The 24761-nt window shown below is 40.4% G+C and overlaps 1 protein-coding gene across 4 annotated transcripts in view; it reads right to left on the reverse strand.

Annotated features, from left to right (window-relative positions):
• Positions 1-16971, reverse strand: part of LOC128657088 (zinc finger protein 436-like) — a 119967-nt gene extending 102996 nt beyond the window's left edge. For 3 of the 4 annotated variants that reach the window (XM_053711328.1, XM_053711329.1, XM_053711326.1), the window contains exons 1-4: positions 16936-16971; positions 8605-8727; positions 1250-1309; positions 925-1072 (exon numbers count right to left, since the gene is read on the reverse strand). In XM_053711328.1, the coding sequence (XP_053567303.1) occupies positions 925-1072; positions 1250-1309; positions 8605-8682 (286 nt within the window). In that variant the 5' untranslated portion in view covers positions 8683-8727; positions 16936-16971. The other variant, XM_053711327.1, reaches the window with a different exon arrangement.
• Positions 16972-24761: the final 7790 nt, after the last annotated feature.

The raw sequence follows: 24761 nt of genomic DNA on the forward strand, positions 1-24761 counted from the left end.
TGCTACATTTTGTCCACAGACGAGATTTGTAGTATTAGGTTCTATACACCATTACTTTTTCTATACGCTACATGAAATTTTGTGTTAGCTATTGTTATAGATACTATACATAGAGAGTTTATACTATATCGTTCGTACAACTAGATTGTCTTCTTAAAAACCGCAGCACTCTGCGCAAGTGCTAAATACTCATTAGTAACTTGTATTGACACTAACACAGTTACATTTGTATACTTAATGCACATTCACTGTATGCTACATTGTATACCTGGTTACTTAATACTTGGAGTACGGATTATGTTTTGTGTGAATTGCATTTTATAGAGTTATAAGTGTGCACCACCGTGCAAAATAATACTCTGTTGGGGTGCCATATTATTATTATTATTTTTATTCCTAATCACCAGTTCATCTATACAAGTTAGGGGTCAGCGCTGTGTAGTTTACCAACTCTTCCAGACATACCTTTATCCTGTGTGTAGATTTTAGAGGGTAATTCCTGCACACTTTTTAGGCTAACTCCAGCAGCTCCACCCTTTATACACAGAGCAACTATTTAGTGCCTCCAGTCTAGTTTATACTTCCAGTATTTACTACACATCCCAAACCATTTCTTTATAATATATATATATATATATATATATATATATAATATATATATATATATTCAAATGTAATCAATTAAGAACAAAAACAAAGCATCTGTTACTTTTTACGTTTAAAATATTTACATATATAAATATATAATTGCTTTAACATAAATCTCGCTTTACCCTTTAACTGTGTTTTTATTATTTTTGTTGGGTATAAAACTAGTTTATAATCAGACAGCTCGTTAGATCACACATGACGGATTCACTGTAGATTTGCTCTGTGTCAGTCACGTCAGTAGTGTATGAGATATTTATTACTCCACAGTGTTACCTGAGCTCTCATTTCCTGGGATCTCCATAGTCCTTAGTACTTGGTGAGTCTCCATCATGACGTCCTTGTAAAGCTCCTTGTGTCCCTCTATATACTCCCACTCCTCCATAGAGAAATACACAGCAACATCATCCCACTTTATAGGCACCTGAAACACACACAACTCATTCAGCGCTGACACAGGGACTGGTTCTGTCACACACTTTTACTGACAGGATAATATTACTGAGAACATACAGACACAGACAGAAGGTAGCACACAGGGTCAGATGGGTTAGTAAAGTGAGTCACTGTGTATCTTGTCACATTCCCCAGCAGTACTCACCTCTCCACTCAGCTGTTGAACGCTGCTGTGCGAGGGCCTCTTCTTCACAATGGTGTATTCCTATAATACGTATGAGATAAATCATCAGACTCCATTTGCCTGGACTAACAAGCTCTTGTTTACTTCCCTTGATCATCATAAAACATAAATAAATAAAATATAGTGGATAAATTTTGTGCGACCTCTATGGATAAAAACTGCTAAAGACTGAGGATATGAGCTCGGGAATATAGACATCGCTGGAACATTTGAGAGGGTGTGATGGGGGGGGGGGGAGTTGAGCGCTTGATTGATAGGAGGTTCCTTCGGTGCTGGGGTCCCTTGGGTATTAAGGCTTTTTGTAGTTGGGGGCCTTTAAGTTCTGTAGGGAGTTTTAGCAATAGAGGTCATGTAGTAGGACTTTGTATGCTTGGGATTTTTCTTTATGGTGGGAGGGGTCTTGGGTGTTAGGATTAGTATTTTTTTTTGCAGCAGATGTGCAGGGGGCCCTGGGTACTGGGGGAGGATTTGTGTTGGAGGGTTGTGCAGGTGAGTGAGCTTAAAGGGGGCAGTCTACTTGATTTTTTAAAATTATTTAAAAAGATAGATAACGCCTTTACTACCCATTCCCCAGATGTGCGTAACCAATAATGTTATACAGGTATACCTCACTTCACAGCGCTTCACTTTACAGTGCTTCGCTAATACAGCGCTTTTGTGGAGATGGATTTCAACCTCCAAGATTTTGAAACAGTGCTGTAATCTTCGTGAGATTGCAAGAAAAGTGACTGGCACCATTTTGTTATGCGCAGTTCATTCTGTTTACAGAATCACAGTGCGATCTGTATCTCAGTGTTATAGTCTGGCAAATTTTACTACAGTAATTGTCATTATTTTACAGGTACAGTATTTATTGAATACTGTGCTAGTGTTAAACTAAATATAGCACTATATAGCCTAATATATGTTAGTTCAAACAGGTTTTCAAGTTTTTAAACACGCTGGCAAGTGAAAATATCACTTTACAGCGGGGCTCCAGTCCCTAACCCGCTGTATGAACGGGGTATACCTGTATTTATATATTTTATAACCACTAAACCTCTAAATATCTGCCTGTTTCTAAGCCCCTGCAGGTCGCCTCTTATCTCAGTGCTTTTTATTAGTTTTACACAGCAAAAAAGTCTATGTGTACCATATAGATAATATTGTTCTCACTTCTGTGGAGTAATGCAGGAACCAGCACTAGTTGGCGAAAATGCAAGTTTGTGAAAAGCACTGAGATAAGGGACAGTCTGCAGAGGCTTAGATACAGGTAATCATAATGCAAAAAGTATATTAGTATAACAGTGATGGTTATGCAAAACTGGTGAATGGGTAATAAAGAGAATAAATATCTTTTTAAACAATAACAATAATAACCTTTAAGATTAACATAGAGCATGCAGTTTTAAAGGGACACTGAACCCAAATGTTTTATTTCGTGATTCAGATAGAGCATGAAATTTTAACCCCTTAAGGACAAGGCCATTTTTCAATTTCTTTCCCTTAAGGACCAGGGCTATTTTTACATTTCTGCGGTGTTTGTGTTTAGCTGTAATTTTCCTCTTACTCATTTGCTTTACCCACACATATTATAAACCGTTTTTCTCGCCATTAAATGGACTTTCTAAAGACACCATTATTTTCATCATATCTTCTAGTATACTATAAAAAATTTTTTTATAAGATATGAGGTAAAAAATGGAAACAAAACACACTTTTTCTAACTTTGACCCCCAAAATCTGTTGCACATCTACAACCACCAAAAAACACCCATGCTAAATAGTTTCTAAATTTTGTCCTGAGTTTAGAAATACCCAATGTTTACATGTTCTATGCTTTTTTTGCAAGTTATAGGGCAATAAATACAAGTAGCACTTTGCTATTTCCAAACCACTTTTGTTCAATATTAGCGCTAGTTACATTGGGACACTGATATCTTTCAGGAATCCATGAATATCCCTTGACATGTATACATTTTTTTAGAAGACATCCCAAAGTATTGATCTAGTCCCATTTTGGTATATTTCATGCCACCATTTCACCGCCAAATGAGATCAAATAAAAAAAAAATTGTTCACTTTTTCCCAAATTTTTTCACAAACTTTAGGTTTCTCACTGAAATTATTTGCAAACAACTTGTGCAATTATGGAATAAATTGTTGTAAACGCTTCTCTGGGATCCCCTTTGTTCAGAAATAGCAGACATATATGGCTTTGGCGTTGCTTTTCGGTAATTAGAAGGCCACTAAATGCGACTGCGCACCACACGTGTATTATGCCCAGCAGTGAAGGGGTTAATTAGGGAGCATGTAGGGAGCTTCTAGGGTTAATTTTAGCCTTAGTGTAGAGTAGTAGACAACCCCAAGTATTGATCTAGGCCCATCTTGGTATATTTCATGCCACCATTTCACCGCCAAATGCGATCAAATGAAAAAAAAATGTTAAATTTTTCACAATTTTAGGTTTCTCACTGAAATTATTTACAAACAGCTTATGCAATTATGGCACAAATGGTTGTGAAAGCTTCTCTGGGATCCCATTTGTTCAGAAATAGCAGACATATATGGCTTTGGCGTTGCTTTTTGGTAATTAGAAGGCCACTAAATGCGACTGCGCACCACACGTGTATTATGCCCAGCAGTGAAGGGGTTAATTAGGGAGCATGTAGGGAGCTTCTAGGGTTAATTTTAGCCTTAGTGTAGAGTAGTAGACAACCCCAAGTATTGATCTAGGCCCATCTTGGTATATTTCATGCCACCGCTAAATACCGCTGTGCATCACACGTGTATTATGTCTAGCAGTGAAGGGGTTAATTAGGTAGCTTGTAGGGAGCTTCAGGGTTAATTTTAGCTTTAATGTAGACATTCGCCTCCCATCTGACACATCACACCCCCTGATCCCTCCCAAACAGCTCTCTTCCCTCCCCCACCCCACAATTGTCCCCGCCATCTTAAGTACTGGCAGAAAGTCTGCCAGTACTAAAATAAAAGGTATTTTTTTAAAAAAATGAAAAAATAGCATATTTACATATGCTGATGTGTAGGATCCCCCCTTAGGCTCCAACCTCCCTGATCCCCCCCAAACAGCTCTCTAACCCTCACCCTCTACCTTATTGGTAGCCATCTTGGGTACTGGCAGCTGTCTGCCAGTACCCAGTTTACTAAAAAAAATGTGTTTTTTTATTTTATTCATTTTTTTCTGTAGTGTAGCTTCCCTCCCACCCCAAGACCAACTCCCCCCCCCCCCCTCCCAGATCCCTTAAATGCTTTTTTTAAAAATAAATTTTACCCCACTTTTATTAAAAACATTTTCTGTAGTGTAGCCGTTCCCACCTGCTTCCACCCTGTGCACACGCCCGCCCCTGTGCACGTGTGCGTGCCCTGCTATCTCGCCCACGATCCCGCCCCCCTCCACGTCATAGCTCACATCGATGGCCGCCCACCCGCCTCCAACTGCAGCTCCCATTCACCAACGATACCGGCCATCGATGTCCGGTGCAGAGAGGGCCACAGAGTGGCTCTCTCTGCATCGGATGGCCAAGGGGTGTTATTGCAGGATGCCTCGATATCGAGGCATCACTGCAATAACCGGAAAGTGGCTGGAAGCGATCAGGATCGCTTCCAGACGCTTTAAACCCCTAATGTTGTACAGGGTACGTCGCTGGTCTTTAAAGACCAGATTGTGTGCGACGTACCCTGTACGACATGTGTCCTTAAGGGGTTAAGCAACTTTCTAATTTACTCCTATTATCAAATTTTCTTCATTCTCTTGGTATCTTTATTTGAAATGCAAGAATGTAAGTTTAGATTCCCGCCCATTTTTGGTGAACAATCTGGGTTGTTCTTGCTGATTGGTGGATAAATTCATCCACCAATAAAGAAGTGCTGTCCAGAGGCCTGAACAAAAAAAAAAGCTTAGATGCTTTCTTTTTCAAATAAAGATACAAAAAGAATGAAGAAAAGTTAATAGCATTAAATTAGAAAGTTGCTTAAAATTGCATGCTCTATCTGAATCACAAAAGAAAAAAATTTGGGTTCAGTGTCCCTTTAACCCCTTAACGACCGAGGACGTGCAGGGTACGTCCTCAAAAAAAAGGCAGTTAACGCCTGAGGACGTACCCTGCACGTCCTCGGTGTGGAAAGCAGCTGGAAGCGATCCTACTCGCTTCCAGCTGCTTTCCGGTTATTGCAGTGATGCCTCGATATTGAGGCATCCTGCAATAACCATTTTTAGCCATCCGATGTAGAGAGAGCCACTCTGTGGCCCTCTCTGCACCGGACTTTAACGGCTAAGTTCATTGGTGGGTGGGAGCGCCGGTGTGGGAGGCGGGTGGCGGCCATCGATGGCCCTGGATGATGCGGAGGTGGGCGGGATCGGGGATGCCCGGGGGCGCGCACGGATGCGCGCACGTGCACGGGGGGGGGCGGGTGCGTGCACGGGGAGGGAGCGGGTGGGAACCGCTGCACTACAGAAATATTTGAATTTGAAGTGGGGAAAAAGGGGGATATTATTTTTAATTTAGCTAGATCGGTATGGCTGGTGGGATGTTAGTCTGTGGGGGGGAAGCTACACTACAGAAAAAAATAAAAATAAAATAATAAAACACTTTTTTTGATGCAAACTGGGTACTGGCAGACAGCTGCCAGTACCCAAGATGGCCCCCAATAAGGCAGAGGGGGGGTTAGAGAGCTGTTTTAGGGGGGATCTGGGAGGTTGGGGGCTAAGAGGGGATCCTACATAGCAGCATATGTACATATGCTCTTTTTTTTTTTTTTAAATATTCAAAGATGCCTTTTATTTTAGTACTGGCAGACTTTCTGCCAGTACTTAAGATGGCGGGGACAATTGTGGGGTGGGGGAGGGAAGGGAGCTGTTTGGGAGGGATCAGGAGGTGTGATGTGTCAGATGGGAGGCTGATCTCTACACTAAAGCTAAAATTAACCCTGCAAACTCCCTACAAACTACCTAATTAACCCCTTCACTGCTGGGCATAATACACGTGTGGTGCGCAGCAGCATTTAGCGGCCTTCTAATTACCAAAAAGCAACGCCAAAGCCATACATGTCTGCTATTTCTAAAGAAAGGGGATCCCAGAGAAGCATTTACAACCATTTGTGCCATAATTGCACAAGCTGTTTGTAAATAATTTCAGTGAGAAACCTAAAATTGTGAAAAATTTAACGTTTTTTTTTCATTTGATCGCCTTTGGCGGTGAAATGATGGCATGAAATATACCAAAATGGGCCTAGATCAATACTTGGGGTTGTCTACTACACTATACTACAGCTAAAATTAACCCTAGAAGCTCCCTACATACTCCCTAATTAACCCATTCTCTGCTGGGCATAATACACATGTGGTGCGCAGTGGCATTTAGCAGCCTTCTAATTACCAAAAAGCAACGCCAAAGCCATACATGTCTGCTATTTCTAAAGAAAGGGGATCCCAGAGAAGCATTTAAAACCATTTGTGCAATAATTGCACAAGTTGTTTGTAAATAATTTCAGTGAGAAACCTAAAGTTTGTGAAAAAATTTGTGAAAAAGTGAACAATTTTTTTTATTTGATCGCATTTGGCGGTGAAATGGTGGCATGAAATATGCCAAAATGGGTCTAGATCAATACTTTGGGATGTCTTATAAATAAATATATATACATGTCAATTGATATTCAGGGATTCCTGAAAGATATCAGTGTCCCAATGTAACTAACGCTAATTTTGAAAAAAAGTGGTTTGGAAATAGCAAAGTGCTACTTGTATTTATTGCCTTATAACTTGCAAAAAAATCAAAGAACATGTAAACATTGGGTATTTCTAAACTCAGGACAAAATTTAGAAACTATTTAGCATGGGTGTTTTTTGGTGGTTGTAGATGTGTAACATATTTTGGGGGTTAAAGTTAGAAAAAGTGTGTTTTTTTCCATTTTTTCATCATATTTTGTATTTTTTTTTATAGCAAATTATAAGATATGATGAAAACAATGGTAGATTTTGAAAGTCCATTTAATGGCGAGAAAAATGGTATATAATATGTGTGGGTACAGTAAATGAGTAAGAGGAAAATTACAGCTAAACACAAACACCGCAAAAATGTAAAAATAGCCTTGGTCCCAAACAGACAGAAAATGGAAAAGTGCTGTGGTCATTAAGGGGTTAAGACCCTTTCCAATTTATTTCCATAATAAAATTTTGCACAATCTTTTTATATACACTTTCTGGGAAACAAGATCCTACTGAGCATGTGCACAAGTTCACAGGGTATACATATACTAGTCTCTGATTGGCTGATGTCTGTCACATGATACAGGGGCCGTCAAAATGGAAGAAAAAACTAAATTTGTCAGAAAAAAATCTACTGTTTATTTGAAATTCAGAGTAGGGGTTATTGCTTTGTCTTTTTATTATGCACTTATTAATTATGCAATTCTACTGCATTGAGTGATCCTTTAAGTTAGTGATAGTGAAATGGTCTGGTTAAGCTGAAGTTAGGGTTTGTCAGGTGGTCTGGGTAAGCTGAAGTTAGGGTTTGTGAGATGCTCTGGGTGAGCTGAAGTTAGGGTTAGTGAGATGGTCTGGATGAGATGAAGATAGGGTTAGTGAGATGGTCTAGGTGAGATGAAGTTAGGGTTAGTGAAATGGTCTGGGTGAGTTGAAGTTAGGGTTAGTGAAATGGTATGGGTGAGATAAAGTTAGGGTTAGTGAAATGGTCTGGGTGAGCTGAAGTTAGGGTTAGTGAGATGGTCTGGGTGAGATGAAGATAGGGTTAGTGAGATGGTCTAGGTGAGATGAAGTTAGGGTTAGTGAAATGGTCTGGGTGAGTTGAAGTTAGGGTTAGTGAAATGGTATGGGTGAGATAAAGTTAGGGTTAGTGAAATGGTCTGGGTGAGCTGAAGTTAGGGTTAGTGAGATGGTCTGGGTGAGATGAAGTTAGGGTTAGTGAGATGCTCTGGGTGAGATGAAGGTAGGGTTAGCGAGATGGTCTTGGTGAGATGGTCTGGATGAGCTTAAGTTGGAGTTAGTGAGATGGTCTCAATGGGGTGAAGTTAGGGTTAGTGAGAAGGCCTGGGAGAGATTAATTTAGGGTTAGTGAGATGGTCTGGGTGAGATGAGGTTAGGGCTAGTGAGATGGTCTGGTAGAGATGAATTTAGGGTTAGTGAGATGGTCTGGGTGAGATGAAGTTAGGGTTAGTGAGATGGTCTGGTAGAGATGAATTTAGGGTTAGTGAGACAGTCTGGGTGAGCTGAAGTTAGGGTTAGTATAATAGGTCTGATGTATCAGAAGCAGCACAGTAAATAGGACCAGTGTCACATGACATTACCCAGAAGCTCTTACCTCTCCGGTCAGCAGGCAGATGATGCCCAGGGCCTGACTCAGGAACTGTTCTGCTATCTGCTTCCTGTATTTGTTCATCTTGTTTTTTCTCAGTGACTGAGTCAGATGCTATAAATGTGACATCTGCAAGAAGAAAGAAAGACAGCAGCGTGAGAGATCAGAAATAATCAGAGCTATTCCTGTATTTTTATAATGGTAAAGAGATGATTATGTGATATTAAACATGTTTATTTCACTTATACACAATCTAATACTACATATGTGACCAGCTGCATGTTCAGCAGTTAACATATAAAGTAATAAAATGTGTCAATCTCTATATAGCAGGTTTGTCAAACGTTATGGGGTGACACATTTATTTAATATTAGCATCATGAGAAGGTGACTGCATACAGGAATATGCAGAGTTATCTGATAAATCAGGAAACAAATGTAAAATACTAAGTGCCAAAGCTCCCTGGTTACCAGTTATCCTGTAATTTATGGGATTATCCCAAACTGGTAGCTCTGTCCTGCTGCCCCTCAGTTCTTCATCTGCTTTTTATGCTCAAACCGGAATCTGCCCCAAATCGTATAACCCAAATATTACCTTGATCATAGGATAAAATTACAAATGATATGAGGCTGCTAAAGTGAGGACACAACAAATACTGTGCACCAAGTAAGTATTTGCCCTACTACATGTGCTGTAAGCCTGGTCCTTATACCTACTACCCTCTGAACAGCTGTGCTTGATATAATTATATATATTGCATTACTCTGGGATGTGGTTTCCTCTTCATATTTAGTTAAATGACTTAATGTCACCCTTCACTTTTCACCTGTCTTAAGTCATAAATAGTCTATTATAGCAACAGTAATAATAATATCTCAGAGTCATAGCAATAAGAAACATATTTTTTCCCAGTTATGTCACATCCTGTGTGGGACAACCATGCAGACTGACTTCCTGTGACCCCATCACATATACAATTGATAAATATACAATTATTATAAACAGGTCAGACTTGTACCCATCACCCTAACACACAGACTGTACTTCATCAAGTCCTCACTCCCGCAAATTCAGCTTGCTCATTGTATCAGCCCCCTCACACCCCAGTCCCTATACAGACTCTCAGCCCCCTCTGTCTCACACCCCAGTCCCTGTACAGACTCTTAGCCCCCTCTTTCTCACATCCTGGTCCCTGTACAGACTCTCACCCCCCAGTCCCTGTACAGACTCTCAGACCCCCTCTGTCTCACACCCCAGTCCCTGTACAGACTCTCAGCCCCCTTGTTTCCCAAGTCTGCCCCTGTACAGACTCTCAGCCCCCCTCTGTTTCACGTCTGCCCCTGTACAGACTCTCAGCCCCTCTCTGTCTCACAACCCAGTCCCTGTACAGACACTCAGCCCCTTCACACAGCAGCCCTTGTATAGAATATCAGCCCCCTTACACCCCAGCCCCTGTACAGACACTCAGCCCCCTCACACTGCAGCCCCTGTACAGAATATCAGCCCCCTCACACTGCAGCCCCTGTACAGAATATCAGCACCCTCATACTGCAGCCCCTGTACAGAATATCAGCCCCCTTACACTGCAGCCCCTGTACAGAATATCAGCCCCCTCACACCCCAGCCCCTGTACAGAATATCAACCCCCTCACACCTGAGTCCCTGTACAGACTCAGACCTCTCTCAAGTCAAGTCAGGAATACTTTGCATTGTTTGTCTCTCAGCACCCCTCTGTCTCACACTCCATCCCTTGTACAGGCTCTTAACCCCCTCTGTCTCACAACTCAGCCCCTGAACAGGTACTTGGCCCCTCTCTTTCTCACATCCCAGTCCTGTATTGGTCCGCAGCCCTCCTCTGCCTCACACCTAAGCCCCTGTACAAGATCTCAGCCCTCCTATGTCTCACACTCCAGCCCTTGTACAGACCCTAAGCCCCCCTTACACCCCAGCCCCTGTATAGACTCTCAGACCCCATTTGTCTAACATCCCAGCCCCTGTACAGACTCTGTCCCCTCTGTCTCACACTCCAGCCCTTGTACAGACCCTCAGCCCCCCTCACACCCCAGCCCCTGAATAGACTTTCAACCCCCATCTGTCTCACATCCCAGCCACTGTACAGATTCTCAGACCCTCTCTCTTACACACCCAGTCCTGTACTGGTTCTCAATCCTCCTCTGTCTCACACCTACGCCCCTGTACAAGTTCTCAGCCTCTCTATAGACTCTCAGCCTTCTCTCTCTCACCACAGCCCCTGTAGAGACTCTCAGCCCTCCTCTGTCTTACACTCGAGTCCCTGTACAGACTCTCAGCCCCTCTCCACATCACACCCCAGCCCCTGTATAGACTCTCAGCCCCCCTCTATCTCACACCCCAGCCCCTGTACAAACTCTGTCCCCCTCTATCTCACAAACCAGCCCCTGTACATCTCTCAGCCCCTTTCACACCTCTGCTCCTGTAGAGACTCACAGACCTCTCTCTCTCACACACACACACCAGTCCATTTAATGGTTCTCAGTCCCCCTCTGCCTCACACCTAAGCGCCTGTATAGGTTCTTAGCCCCCTATTTCTCATACTCTAGCCCCTGTACAGATACAGACTTTCAACTCTCTCCTCTGTCTCACAATCCAGCCCCTGTACAGACACTCAGCCCTCCTCACATCCCAGTCCCTGTATAGATTCTCAGCCCCCTCTGTCTCACACACCCCAGTAGGGTTGCCACCCGTCCCTTAAAATACAGAACACTTATAAGTTACACATGCTGCAGGGTCGGAACGGTGTAAAAGCCGGAACGGAACGGAACAGGCCGGAACAGGCCTTTTATGAAGGAAATTGATTTAAAATATAATGGGATGTATTAGAGACTCTTGAGAACAATTTTAGGAACAAGAATATTTGTGATATAATAATTAATTAACCCTTTAACTACCAGAATAGTGTCCGGAACCAAACAGCCGGGAACAGCACCTTCCCAGAAAACCAGATACACCAAATTCACCAGTCACACATGACTAAATGTTATAAGTGTAATCAGCCACAAACCACCCACAGAAACCACATTATGATATCTGTTCCGGCCTATAATACACTTTTTTATAAAAAGTGACGGAACGGCACCTTTCCAGCAAAATATACAGACCAAATTCACCAGCCACACATAACTAGATGTGATAAGTGTAATCAACCACAAACCATCCACAGAAACCACGTTCCAATACCCGTTCCAGCCTGTAAAACACTTTTTCATGAAAAGTGACGGAACAGCACCTTACCAGCAAACCAGATACACCAAATTCACCAGTCACACATGAGTAAATGTTATAAGGGTTATCAGCCACAAACCATCCACAGAAACCACATTATGATATCTGTTCCGGCCTTTAATACACTTTATTATAAAAAGTGATGGAACGGCACCTACCCAGCAAAATATACAGACCAAATTCACCAGCCACACATAACTAGATGTGGAAAGTGTAATCAACCACAAACCATCCACAGAAACCACGTTCCAATAGCCGTTCCGACCTGTAAAACGCTTTTTCATGAGAAGTGATGGAACGGCACCTCACCAGCAAACCAGATACACCAAATTCACCAGCTACACATAACTAGATGTGATAAGTGTAATCAACTACAAACCATCCACAGAAACCACGTTCCAATATCTGTTCCGGCCTGTAAAATGCTTTTTCATGAAAAGTGACGGAACAGCAACTCACCAGCAAACCAGATACACCAAATTCACCAGTCACACATGACTAAATGTTATAAGTGTAATCAGCCACAGACCATCCACAGAAACCACATTATGATATCTGTTCCGGCCTTTAATACACTTTTTTATAAAAAGTGACGGAACGGCACCTACCCAACAAAATATACAGACCAAATTCACCAGCCACAAATAACTAGATGTGGTAAGTGTAATCAACCACAAACCATCCACAGAAACCACGTTCCAATATCTGTTCCGGCCTGTAAAATGCTTTATAATGAAAAGTGATGGAACGGCACCTTACCAGCAAACCAGATACACCAAATTCACCAATTACACATAACTAAATGTTATAAGTGTAATCAGCCACAAACCATCCACAGAAACCACATTATGATCTCTGTTCCGGCCTATAATACAATTTTTTATAAAAAGTGACGGAACGGCACCTTTCCAGCAAAATATACAGACCAAATTCACCAGCCACACATAACTAGATGTGATAAGTGTAATCAGCCACAAACCATCCACAGAAACCACATTATAATATCTGTTCCAGCCTTTAATACACTTTTTTTTATAAAAAGTGACGGAACGGCACCTTCCCAGCAAAATATACAGACCAAATTCACTAGCCACACATAACTAGATGTGATAAGTGTAATCAACCACAAACCATCCACAGAAACCCGTTCCGGACTGTAAAACGCTTTTTCATGAAAAATGACGGAACAGCGCCTTACCAGCAAACCAGATACACCAAATTCATCAGTCACACATAACTAAATGATATAAGTGTAATCAGCCACAAACCATCCACAGAAACCACATTATGATATCTGTTCCGGCCTTTAATATACTTCATTATAAAAAGTGATGGAACGGCACCTACCCAGCAAAATATAGAGACCAAATTGACCAGCCACACATAACTAGATGTGGTAAGTGTAATCAACCACAAACCATCCACAGAAACCACGTTCCAATACCTGTTCCGGCCTGTAAAACGCTTTTTCATGAGAAGTGATGGAACGGCACCTTACCAGCAAACCAGATACACCAAATTCACCAGTTACACATAACTAAATGTTATAAGTGTAATCAGCCACAAACCATCCTCAGAAACCACATTATGATATCTGTTCCGTACTTTAATACACTTTTTTTATAAAAAGTGATGGAACGGCACCTTCCTAGCAACATATACACACCAAATTCACCAGCCACACATAACTAGATGTTGGAACGTGGTTTCTGTGGATGGTTTGTGGTTGATTACACCTATCACTTCTAGTTATGTGTGGCTGGTGAATTTGGTCTGTATATTTTGCTGGGAAGGTGCCGTTCCATTACTTTTTATAAAAAATTGTATTATAGGCCGGAACAGAGATCATAATGTGGTTTCTGTGGATGGTTTGTGGCTGATTACACTTATAACATTTAGTTATGTGTGACTGGTGAATTTGGTGTATCTGGTTTGCTGGTAAAGTGCTGTTCCGTCACTTTTCATGATAAAGCATTTTACAGGCCGGAAAGGCTATTGGAACGTGGTTTCTGTGGATGGTTTGTGGTTGATTACACTTATCACATCTAGTTATGTGTGGCTGGTGAATTTGGTCTGTATATTTTGCTGGGAAGGTGCCGTTCCGTCGCTTTTTATAAAAAAGTGCATTAAAGGCCGGAACAGATATCATAATGTGATTTCTGTGGATGGTTTGTGGCTGATTACACTTATAACATTTAGTTATGTGTGACTGGTGAATTTGGTGTATCTGGTTTGCTGGTAAAGTGCTGTTCCGTCACTTTTCATGAAAAAGCGTTTTACAGGCCGGAACGGGTATTGGAACGTGGTTTCTGTGGATGGTTTGTGGTTGATTACACTTATCACATCTAGTTATGTGTGGCTGGTGAATTTGGTCTGTATATTTTGCTGGGAAGGTGCCGTTCCGTCACTTTTTATAAAAAAAAGTGTATTAAAGGCCGGAACAGATATCATAATGTGGTTTCTGTGGATGGTTTGTGGCTGATTACACTTATAACATTTAGTTATGTGTGACTGGTGAATTTGGTGTATCTGGTTTGCTGGTAAAGTGCCGTTCCGTCACTTTTCATGAAAAAGCGTTTTACAGGTCGGAACGGGTATTGGAACGTGGTTTCTGTGGATGGTTTGTGGTTGATTACACTTATCACATCTAGTTATGTGTGACTGGTGAATTTGATCTGTATATTTTGCTGGGAAGGTGCCGTTCCGTCACTTTTTATAAAAAAAAGTGTATTAAAGGCCGGAACAGAGATCATAATGTGGTTTCAGTGGATGGTTTGTGGCTGATTACACTTATAACATTTAGTGATTTGTGACTGGTGAATTTGGTGTATCTGGTTTTCTGGTAAGGTGCTGTTCCTTCACTTTTCATGAAAAAGCATTTTACAGGCCAGAACGGGTATTGGAACGTGGTTTCTGTGGATGGTTTGTGGTTGATTACACTTATCACATCTAGTTATGTGTGGCTGGTGAATTTGGTTTGTATATTTTGCTGGGAAGGTGCTGTTCCATCACTTTTCTATCAAAAGTGCATTAAAGGCCGAAACAGATATCATAATGTTGTGGTTTCTGTGGATGGTTTGTGGCTGATTACACTTATAACATTTAGTTATGTGTGACTGGTGAATTTGGTGTATCTGGTTTGCTGGTAAAGTGCTGTTCTGTCACTTTTCATGAAAAAGTGTTTTACAGGCCAGAACGGGTATTGGAACGTGGTTTCCGTGGATGGTTTGTGGTTGATTACACTTATCACATCTAGTTATGTGTGGCTGGTGAATTTGGTCTGTATATTTTGCTGGGAAGGTGCCGTTCCATCACTTTTTATAAAAAAAAGTGTATTAAAGGCCGGAACAGATATCATAATGTGGTTTCTGTGGATGGTTTGTGGCTGATTACACTTATAACATTTAGTCATGTGTGACTGGTGAATTTGGTGTATCTGGTTTGCTGGAAAGGTGCCGTTCCGTCACTTTTCATGAAAAAGCATTTTACAGGCCGGAACGGGTATTGGAACGTGGTTTCTGTGGATGGTTTGTGGTTGATTACACTTATCACATCTAGTTATGTGTGGCTGGTGAATTTGGTCTGTATATTTTGGTGGGAAGGTGCCGTTCCGTCACTTTTTATAAAAAAAAGTGTATTAAAGGCCGGAACAGATATCATAATGTGGTTTCTGTGGATGGTTTGTGGCTGATTACACTTATAACATCTAGTCATGTGTGACTGGTGAATTTGGTGTATCTTGTTTGCTGGTAAGGTGCCGTTCCGTCACTTTTCATGAAAAAGCATTTTACAGTCCGGAACGGGTATTGGAACGTGGTTTCTGTGGATGGTTTGTGGTTGATTACACTTATCACATCTAGTTATGCGTGGCTAGTGAATTTGGTCTGTATATTTTGTTGGGAAGGTGCCGTTCCGTCACTTTTTATAAAAAAGTGTATTAAAGGCCGGAACAGATAATATAATGTGGTTTCTGTGGATGGTTTGTGGCTGATTACACATATTACATTTAGTCACATGTGACTTGTGAATTTGGTGTATCTGGTTTTCTGGGAAGGTGCTGTTCCGGGCTGTTATGTTTGGTTCCGGACACTATTTTGGTAGTTAAAGGGTTAATTAATTATTATATCACAAATATTCTTGTTCCTAAAATTGTTCTCAAGAGTCTCTAACACATCCCATTATATTTTAAATCAATTTCCTACATAAAAGGCCTGTTCCGGCTTTTACACCGTTCCTGCAGGGTGTGCAGGGAGGAATAGGAATAGTGCTGTCCAGAAACACAATACAGGTTCCTCCCTGCACACCCTGCAGCTTGTGTAACTCATAAGTGTCCAGGAAAACATGGCCGAGGTGGCAACCCTACACTCATTCACAGATTCTCAGCCCCTCTCTCACACACACACCCAAGTCCTGTACTGGTTCACAATCCTCCTCTGCCCCAATTCTAAACCCCTGTACAGACTCTCAGCCCCCTCTGTTTCAGAAGTCAGTCCCCTCTGTCTTACACCCCAGTCCCTGTGCAGACTTGGGTTGCCACCTCAGCCATGTTTTCCTGGACACTTATGAGTTACACATGCTGCAGGGTGTGCAGGGAGGAACATGTATTGTGTTTCTGGGCACACTATTCATATTCCTACCTGCACACCCTGCAGCATGTGTAACTTATAAGTGTTCTGTATTTTAAGGTATGGCAAAACCCTAGACTGCAGAACCTCAGCACCCCTGTCTCACACTCCAGCCCCTGTACAAACCATCAGTCCCCTCTGTCTTACACCCAAGCAACCACTGTACAGATGCCGTTCTCACACCTCAGTCAATGTAGACTCGCAATCCCTCTCTGTGCTCTGTCCCACAAACCAGTCCCTGTAGACTATAAGCCCCCTCTATCTCACACCCAGCCTCTGTAGACTCTAAGCCACCCTCACTCACACCCCAGCCACTGTAGACTCGCGGCCCCCTCTATCTCACACTCTAGCTCCCTTCTGTCTGCACATTGCCCCCTCTCTCCACACCCACAGCTCACCTCTAAGGCGGCTAACGTTAATTGTCACGCTTTCTTAAATCACATCTATTACCTGATAGCGGCTAGATCCAGTCCGGCTAAAGGACTGATGATGTCACTGCAGTCACGTGACTTCTGTGAGTTTACCAGTCCTTTAGCTGCAGGGGATCTAGCTGCTACTCGATGATAAGGTACTGAAAGGAGTGTGTGTGTGAGGCAGAAGAAACATCTTTATAATATTATTTATCTGTGTATTATGCACTGGGAAGTTGGTAGAAGTGTGTATGTGTGAGGCAATGGGAATATCTCTATAATATTATATATCTGTATATAAGGTATTATGGAGGGGTCTGTGTATGTGAGAGAATGGGAACCTCTCTATAATATTATATATTTTTATATAAGGTACATAGTACTGTGTGTGTGAGGCAATGGGAAACGTTATATAATATTTTATATATGTAAGAAGCTAATGGAGAGGGGACTGGGTATGTGAAGCAGAGAGAACCTCTCTATAATACTATGTATATATATATATAAGGTACTAGAGAGTGGTCTGTGTTTGCGTGAGACAGATCACAGATGAAACCTCTATAAAATTATATATCTGCATATCATATGGTCAAAAAAAATTTATTAGCATATTTTCCTCAAATTACATATGCAGTGTATTTGGTATGGGTTTATGGAGTGATTGTAATATATATATATATATATATATATATATATGTGTGTGTTATTTCTCACATTTTCTATCACACACACACACACATATTTATACACACATACATATAGACACACACAAGCATACATATTTAGACACACACACAAGTATACATATATACACATACACACACAAGCATACATATACACACACACAAGCATACATATTTATACACACATGCATATAGACACACACACAAACATACATATTTAGACACACACACAAGCATACATATACACACATACAAGCATACATATATATATATATATATATATATATACACACACACACACAAGCATACATATATAGACACAAACACAAGCATACATATATACACATACGCAAACAAGCATAAATATTCAAGCATATATATATATATATACTATATACAGGTAGCCCTCAGTTTACGCCGGGGTTAGGTTCCAGAAGGAATGGTTGTAAATCGAAACCGTTGTAAATTGAAACCCAGTTTATAATGTAAGTCAATGGGAAGTGAGGGAGATAGGTTCCAGGCCCCTCTCAAAATTGTCATAAGTAACACCTAATACATTATTTTTAAAGCTTTGAAATGAAGACTTATGATGCTAAACAGCATTATAAACCTAATAAAATAATCACACAACACAGACTTCACTTGCATTTTTCTGCAAACAGTTCTTTCTATGCATTCCAATCTGGACTGATTTATAGACAGGAAGATCTTGTTCCTTTGAAATCTGCTCGATAGCTCAGGTCTGGTTAAACTGATTAATTTCAGCTTGCTTGGCTTTGCTGTAACACAAGTGGACAGCTCCACCTACTGGCTATTTTAATAAATGCACTGCTTCTCAATGCTTTTCAATAGCAGTCACATGACTGGAAAAAAAGGTTGTTATTCTGAAACGGTGTAAATTGAACCGTTGTAAAACGAGGGCCACCTGTATGTATGTATATATATATATATATATATATATATATATATATATATATATATATATATATATATATATATATATATATATATACACATACATACACACAAGCATATATATATACACACATACTCACATACATATACACACATGCAGGGCCGCCACTAGAAATTTTGGGGCCCCTGATTTAGCCATTGAGCATTGACATGTGCAATTTTTGACCAAGTGACTAAAACGTATATGCACTTTATTCTTAAGTGTAGTCAAACTTGGAAATGTTATAAAGGTAGTAACACACAAAGACAGAAACACACAGACACACTCATACACTGAAACATACACACACTTACACATAAGGATTCACATATAGACACTCTAGCAGATACGCAAAGAAACACACAAACTTAGACAAAGACACCCACACAGACCCCTACTCTGAATTTCAAATAAACAGTAGATTTTTTTCTGACAAATTTAGTTTTTTTCTTCCATTTTGACGGCCCCTGTATCATGTGACCTGGTGGGTGATGTGATGCAGTTGAGGCTTGAAGCGTCTCCCCCAGGCAGGTGCAGGTCCTCTTGTTCGTTATCCACAGGATCTCTGTTCCCTCTTCTCGTCCGTGTCCAGCGGTCGTTATTTCTCTCCTCCTCTCTCCCGTATGTTTTTATAGAAGGGACGAGAAAGAACCGGACATAGTATATACGCTGGTGAGCTACGCTAATCCCAACACTTCTTCACAGATCTTCAGGCCGCGCTAAAAGTATTTATTTGTTTTCTTTAAATTTCGTGGTGTATTCTTTCAGATATTCTTATTCAGCTATCTTCTTTCTTCAGCAACTTTCTGCCTGTGTGACCATGCCCGTCTGCAGCACCTATCTAGATATAAAGACATGTATATAAGTGTTTAAACAATTTATTAATACTTATTTCCAAATTTGCTTTGCACATGTCTTAATTAAAAGATATCAACCTATAGTATCAAACTAGGTCCCTGCTTGACATTTCAGCTTGTGTGTCTTGTTCAGTGGTGGTCGTCTTTCAGCCTTTCTTACCTTGGCCATGTCTCTGAGTATTGCACACCTTGTGCTTTTGGGCACTCCAGTGATGTTGCAGCACTGAAATATGGCCAAACTGGTGGCAAGTGGCATCTTGGCAGCTGCACGCTTGACTTTTCTCAGTTCATGGGCAGTTATTTTGCGCCTTGGTTTTTCCACACGCTTCTTGCGACCCTGTTGACTATTTTGAATGAAACGCTTGATTGTTCGATGATCACGCTTCAGAAGCTTTGCAATTTTAAGAGTGCTGCATCCCTCTGCAAGATATCTCACTATTTTTGACTTTTCTGAGCCTGTCAAGTCCTTCTTTTGACCCATTTTGCCAAAGGAAAGGAAGTTGCCTAATAATTATGCACACCTGATATAGGGTGTTGATGTCATTAGACCACACCCCTTCTCATTACAGAGATGCACATCACCTAATATGCTTAATTGGTAGTAGGCTTTCGAGCCTATACAGCTTGGAGTAAGACAACATGCATAAAGAGGATGATGTGGTCAAAATACTCATTTGCCTAATAATTCTGCACTCCCTGTACACACATACATACACACACGCACACACACAAGCATACATATACACACATGCACATACACACACAAGCATACATATACACACATACACAAGCTCTTCCCTCATGACCTGTGCGCTGCCTGCCATACGCTGGGACAAAGTGACGTTATCAAGACGATCACTTCCTTCCAGCGCTTGGCTGCAATACAACAGGAGCCGTGGACAGTTCAACAGGAAACTGGGACATTTCCGGGGACAGTCTCCTCAATCCGGGGAATGTTCCCTAAAATCAGGGATGTCTGGTCACCCTAATGAGATGTAAAGTTTAAAGTGCCATAGCAATAAAACTATGAGACATATCAAGTAGATATTTACCAGATATGTTCCCTAGATACAGTAGCATATTCTGAAACTGAGATTATGTGGGATTATTGCTGATTTCTATGGAATGACAAGGGTGAATGCCAAAATGGGATGTAAGGTTAATAGTGTAATTCCATAGAAAGCAACTGCAATTCCATATAATCTCACTTCAGAATATGCTACGGCACACAGGGAATATATCTGGTAAATATCTTCTTGATATCTCTCCTGGTTTTGTTGCTATAGCACTTCTAACTTTGCATCCCATTAAAGTCTATGGACCTTCCATTTTGTCATTCACCCTTGTCATTCCATAGAAAACAGCTATAATCCCTCATATGCTCACTTTCAGAATATGCTACTGTACTTGTAAATATCTATTTGATATGTTGTATGGCTTTGTTGCTATAGCACTTTTAACTTTACATCCCATTAAAGTTTATGGGCATTCCATTTTGCCATTCACCCTCGTCATTCCTTTTACTACATCCCACATAAAGTACTGAAGGTAGAGCTGTGTGTGAGTGAGTCAGAGGGATGGAGCTGTGTATGAGTGAGTTAGAGGTAACCTCTCATAATATATATCCAGGCACTATAGAGGGGGCTATGTGTGATACAGAGGGAAACTATCTATAATATTATATATCTTTATATAAGGTATTGGGGAGGGGGCTGAGTGTATGAGGCAGAGGTAACCTCTTTATATACGTTGCTGGGGAGGGAGTTGTGTTTGTGAGTAAAATGGAACATTTATATTATCATATATTACATATGTGTGTGTATATAAGGCACTGGGGAGGTAGCTGTGTGTTAGAGAGTCTGAGGGAAACTCTTTATAATATTAAATATCTGTATATAAGGTACTAGGGATGGGGCTGTGTGTGTGAGGTAGAGGGAACCTCTATAATATTATATATCTTTATTTACAGTACTGGGAAGGGGTTGTGTTTGTGAGTCAGAGATAACCTCCATATAATATAATACATTTGTGTATATGTGCGAGTCTTAGGGAACCACTCAATTTTATATCTGTATAAAAGGTACTGGGCTGATGAGTTCACTAAATGTGTGTGATTCAAAGGGAACCTATTTATAATATTATTAATCTATAAGGTACTGGGAGATAGCTGTGTGTATGTGAGTCAGAGAGAGCCTCTCTAATATGCCCATGTAGAAGGTACTGGGGAGGGGATTATATGTGTGAGGCAGTAGAAGCCTCTCTATAATATATATATATATATATATATATATATATATATATATATATATATATATATATATATATATATATATATATATATATATAAAATCTTTATATAAGATACTTGGGAGGGGGTATATGTGTGTGTGTTAGAGGGAACCTCTTTATAATATTATAAATCTGTAAGGTACTGGGAGGTAGCTGCATGTATGTGAGGCAGAGGGAACCTCTTTATAATATTATACAATTGTAAGGTACTGGGAGGTAGCTGCATGTATGTGAGGCAGAGGGAACCTCTTTATAATATTATACAACTGTAAGGTACTGGGTGGTAGCTGTGTGTATGTGAGTCAGAGGGAACCTCTTTATAATATTATAAATCTGTAAGGTACTGGGAGGTAGCTGCATGTATGTGAGGCAGAGGGAACCTCTTTATAATAGTTTACAACTGTAAGGTACTGGGAGGTAGCTGTGTGTATGTGAGGCAGAGGGAACCTCTCTAATATGCCCACATATAAGGTACTGGGGAGGGGATTATATGTTTGAGGCAGGAGAAGCCTCTCTATAATATTATATATCTTTATATAAGGTACTAGAGAGGGGCTATATGTGTGTGTTTCAGAGGGAACCTCTTTATAATATTTTACATCTGTAAGGTATTGGGAGGTAGCTATGTGTATGTGAGTCAGAGGGAACCTCTTTAATATGCTCATGTAGAAGGTACTGGGGAGGGTATTATATGTGTGAAGCAGGAGAAACATCTCTATAATATTTTATATCTTTACATAAGGTACTGGAGAGGGGCTATATGTGTGTGTGTTAGAGGGAATCTCTTTATACTATTATAAATTTATAAGGTATTGGGAGGTAGCTGTGTGTATGTGAGGCAGAGGGAACCTATTTAATATGCCCATATAAGGTACTGGAGAGGGGCTATATGTGTGTGTGTGAGTCAGAGGGAACCTCTTTAAAATAGTATAAATCTGTAAGGTACTGAGAGGTAGCTGTGTGTATGTGAGACAGAGGGAACCTATTTAATATGACCATATAAGGTACTGGAGAGGGTGTATATGTGTGTGAGAGTCAGAGGGAACCTTTTTATAATATTATAAATCTTTATATAAGGTACTGGAGAGGGACTATACATGTGTGAGTCAGAGGGAACCTCTTTCTAATATTTTACATCTGTAAGGTACTGGGAGGTAGCTATGTGTATGTGAGTCAGAGGAAACCTCTCTAATATGCTCATGTAGAAGGTACTGGGGAAGGGGTATATGTGTGAAGCAGGAGAAACATCTCTATATTTTATATCTTTTTATAAGGTACTGGGGAGGGCACTTTATGTGTGAGTCAGAGGGAACCACTCTATAATATTATATTCCTGTATATAAGGTGCTAGGCAGGGTGCTGTGTGTGAGCCAGAGGAAACCGCTGTATGGCTTTAAATGTGTGCATATAATGTGCTGGTGATGTGCTATTAAGACATATGGCACCTCTCTATAGTACTGTATATCTCTACATAATGTGCTATAGGAAAGGTGGTGTATGTGAGGCAGAGAGAATCTCTATAAAGTTAAGTGTCTGTATATAAGGTGCTGGGGAGGATGCGTGTGGGAGAGGCAAATAAAGGGGATGTAGAGGACATTAGTGATAATGGTTATAGATAAATACACAATTACTTAAATAAAGCTTAAATGTTTTCTACATACATCATCAGTGTCTCCTGCAGTACATCAGCCTTTAGTTTTAGTTCTACAGTGTAGGGATTATTAATTAGACAACGTGCTGCAAAACTAACCATAAAGCCTAATGTGCTGCAGAGGATGATGGGAAATAATAAATATGTAGTTATTTAATTCACACAGTGTTACCCACTGCAGTGTAGTATACAGCTGTATGAGCACAAAATATACTTTTTTGGAGTACTATCACCAATTTGGAAACTTGCTTTCAATAAAGGTTCACTGCCCTTGAGGAAATAACTCCTGTGCTATTGTATATCATGTACGTTATAGAAAAATTACTCAGAAACCTAACTTTTTTGCATTATATATGTTTTATTTTACCACATTTGGTTATTAATGCAAACTTGTTTCTATAAATGCTCTGTCTATGAAAAAATAAAAATAAAACTGCTTATAATTTGTGTGGGTAATTCACAGAAAAGAAAGGCACTGGAATTGATATTTAAATATAAAAATGTACAAATGGTTAGAAAAAGCTTCAACTCAGGGGTGTCAAATGGCTCAGAAAAGAAAGGAATTAAGATCTGCATTTAGTAACATAAATAAAAACTATTTAATTGTTAGGACACTTTGTGTGTGTGTGTGTATATATATATATATAAATATATATATATATATACAGTAATTTACTCTTTTTCTTTTTTTTCTTTGGACACTCACTGTCCCCTGTTGCATTAATCAGTTGTATTCAATTTAATCCCTTTATAACTAAGTTGAGTGATTGTTGTATCTTAGTTTGTGTATGATGCTCAGATACAGGTATTTGTCACCCATAATGCACAGCATCTCCCCCTATGATAATGATCAGTACAAGAGACCTCTCTCTCTATCTCTGTGTGTTTAGGCTGCTGTTACTGTGAAGATCACGTACAATACACATCACTGTGTTTGCCAGTAAAGAAGAAACATTATAAGAATATCTGACAAATTCAGTCGCTGAACAAGACAATGTCTAACAAGACCGAGATCCAAACCTCAGACCTTCTTGATGCACACAGAGGTAAGCGGGATGTCACGTGCATGTCCCCTGGTTTTGCTGTATATGTTGCAGCAGTGATTGTCATGAGAGCATACTGAGGTAGGCACAGGAGCGTGCTGTATATATGGCAGCATTGCTTGTCACAAGAGCATACTGTGGTAGACTCAGGAGTGTGCTGTATATATGGTAGCAGTGCTTGTCACAAGAACATACTGAGGTAGGTTGAGGAGCAAGCTTTATATATGGCAGCAGTGCTTGTCATGAGAGCATACTGAGATAGGCACAGTGTTATAGCTGGCAGCATTGTTTATTAATAGAGTATACTGAAGTAAGTTGAGAAGTGTTCGGTAAATACAGTGCTCCAGGCACGTGCACTCTTCTGAGCATACTTAGGTATTTTGTCATG

This window comes from Bombina bombina, chromosome 4 (genome assembly GCF_027579735.1).
Source record: "Bombina bombina isolate aBomBom1 chromosome 4, aBomBom1.pri, whole genome shotgun sequence".
Taxonomy (NCBI): domain Eukaryota; kingdom Metazoa; phylum Chordata; class Amphibia; order Anura; family Bombinatoridae; genus Bombina; species Bombina bombina.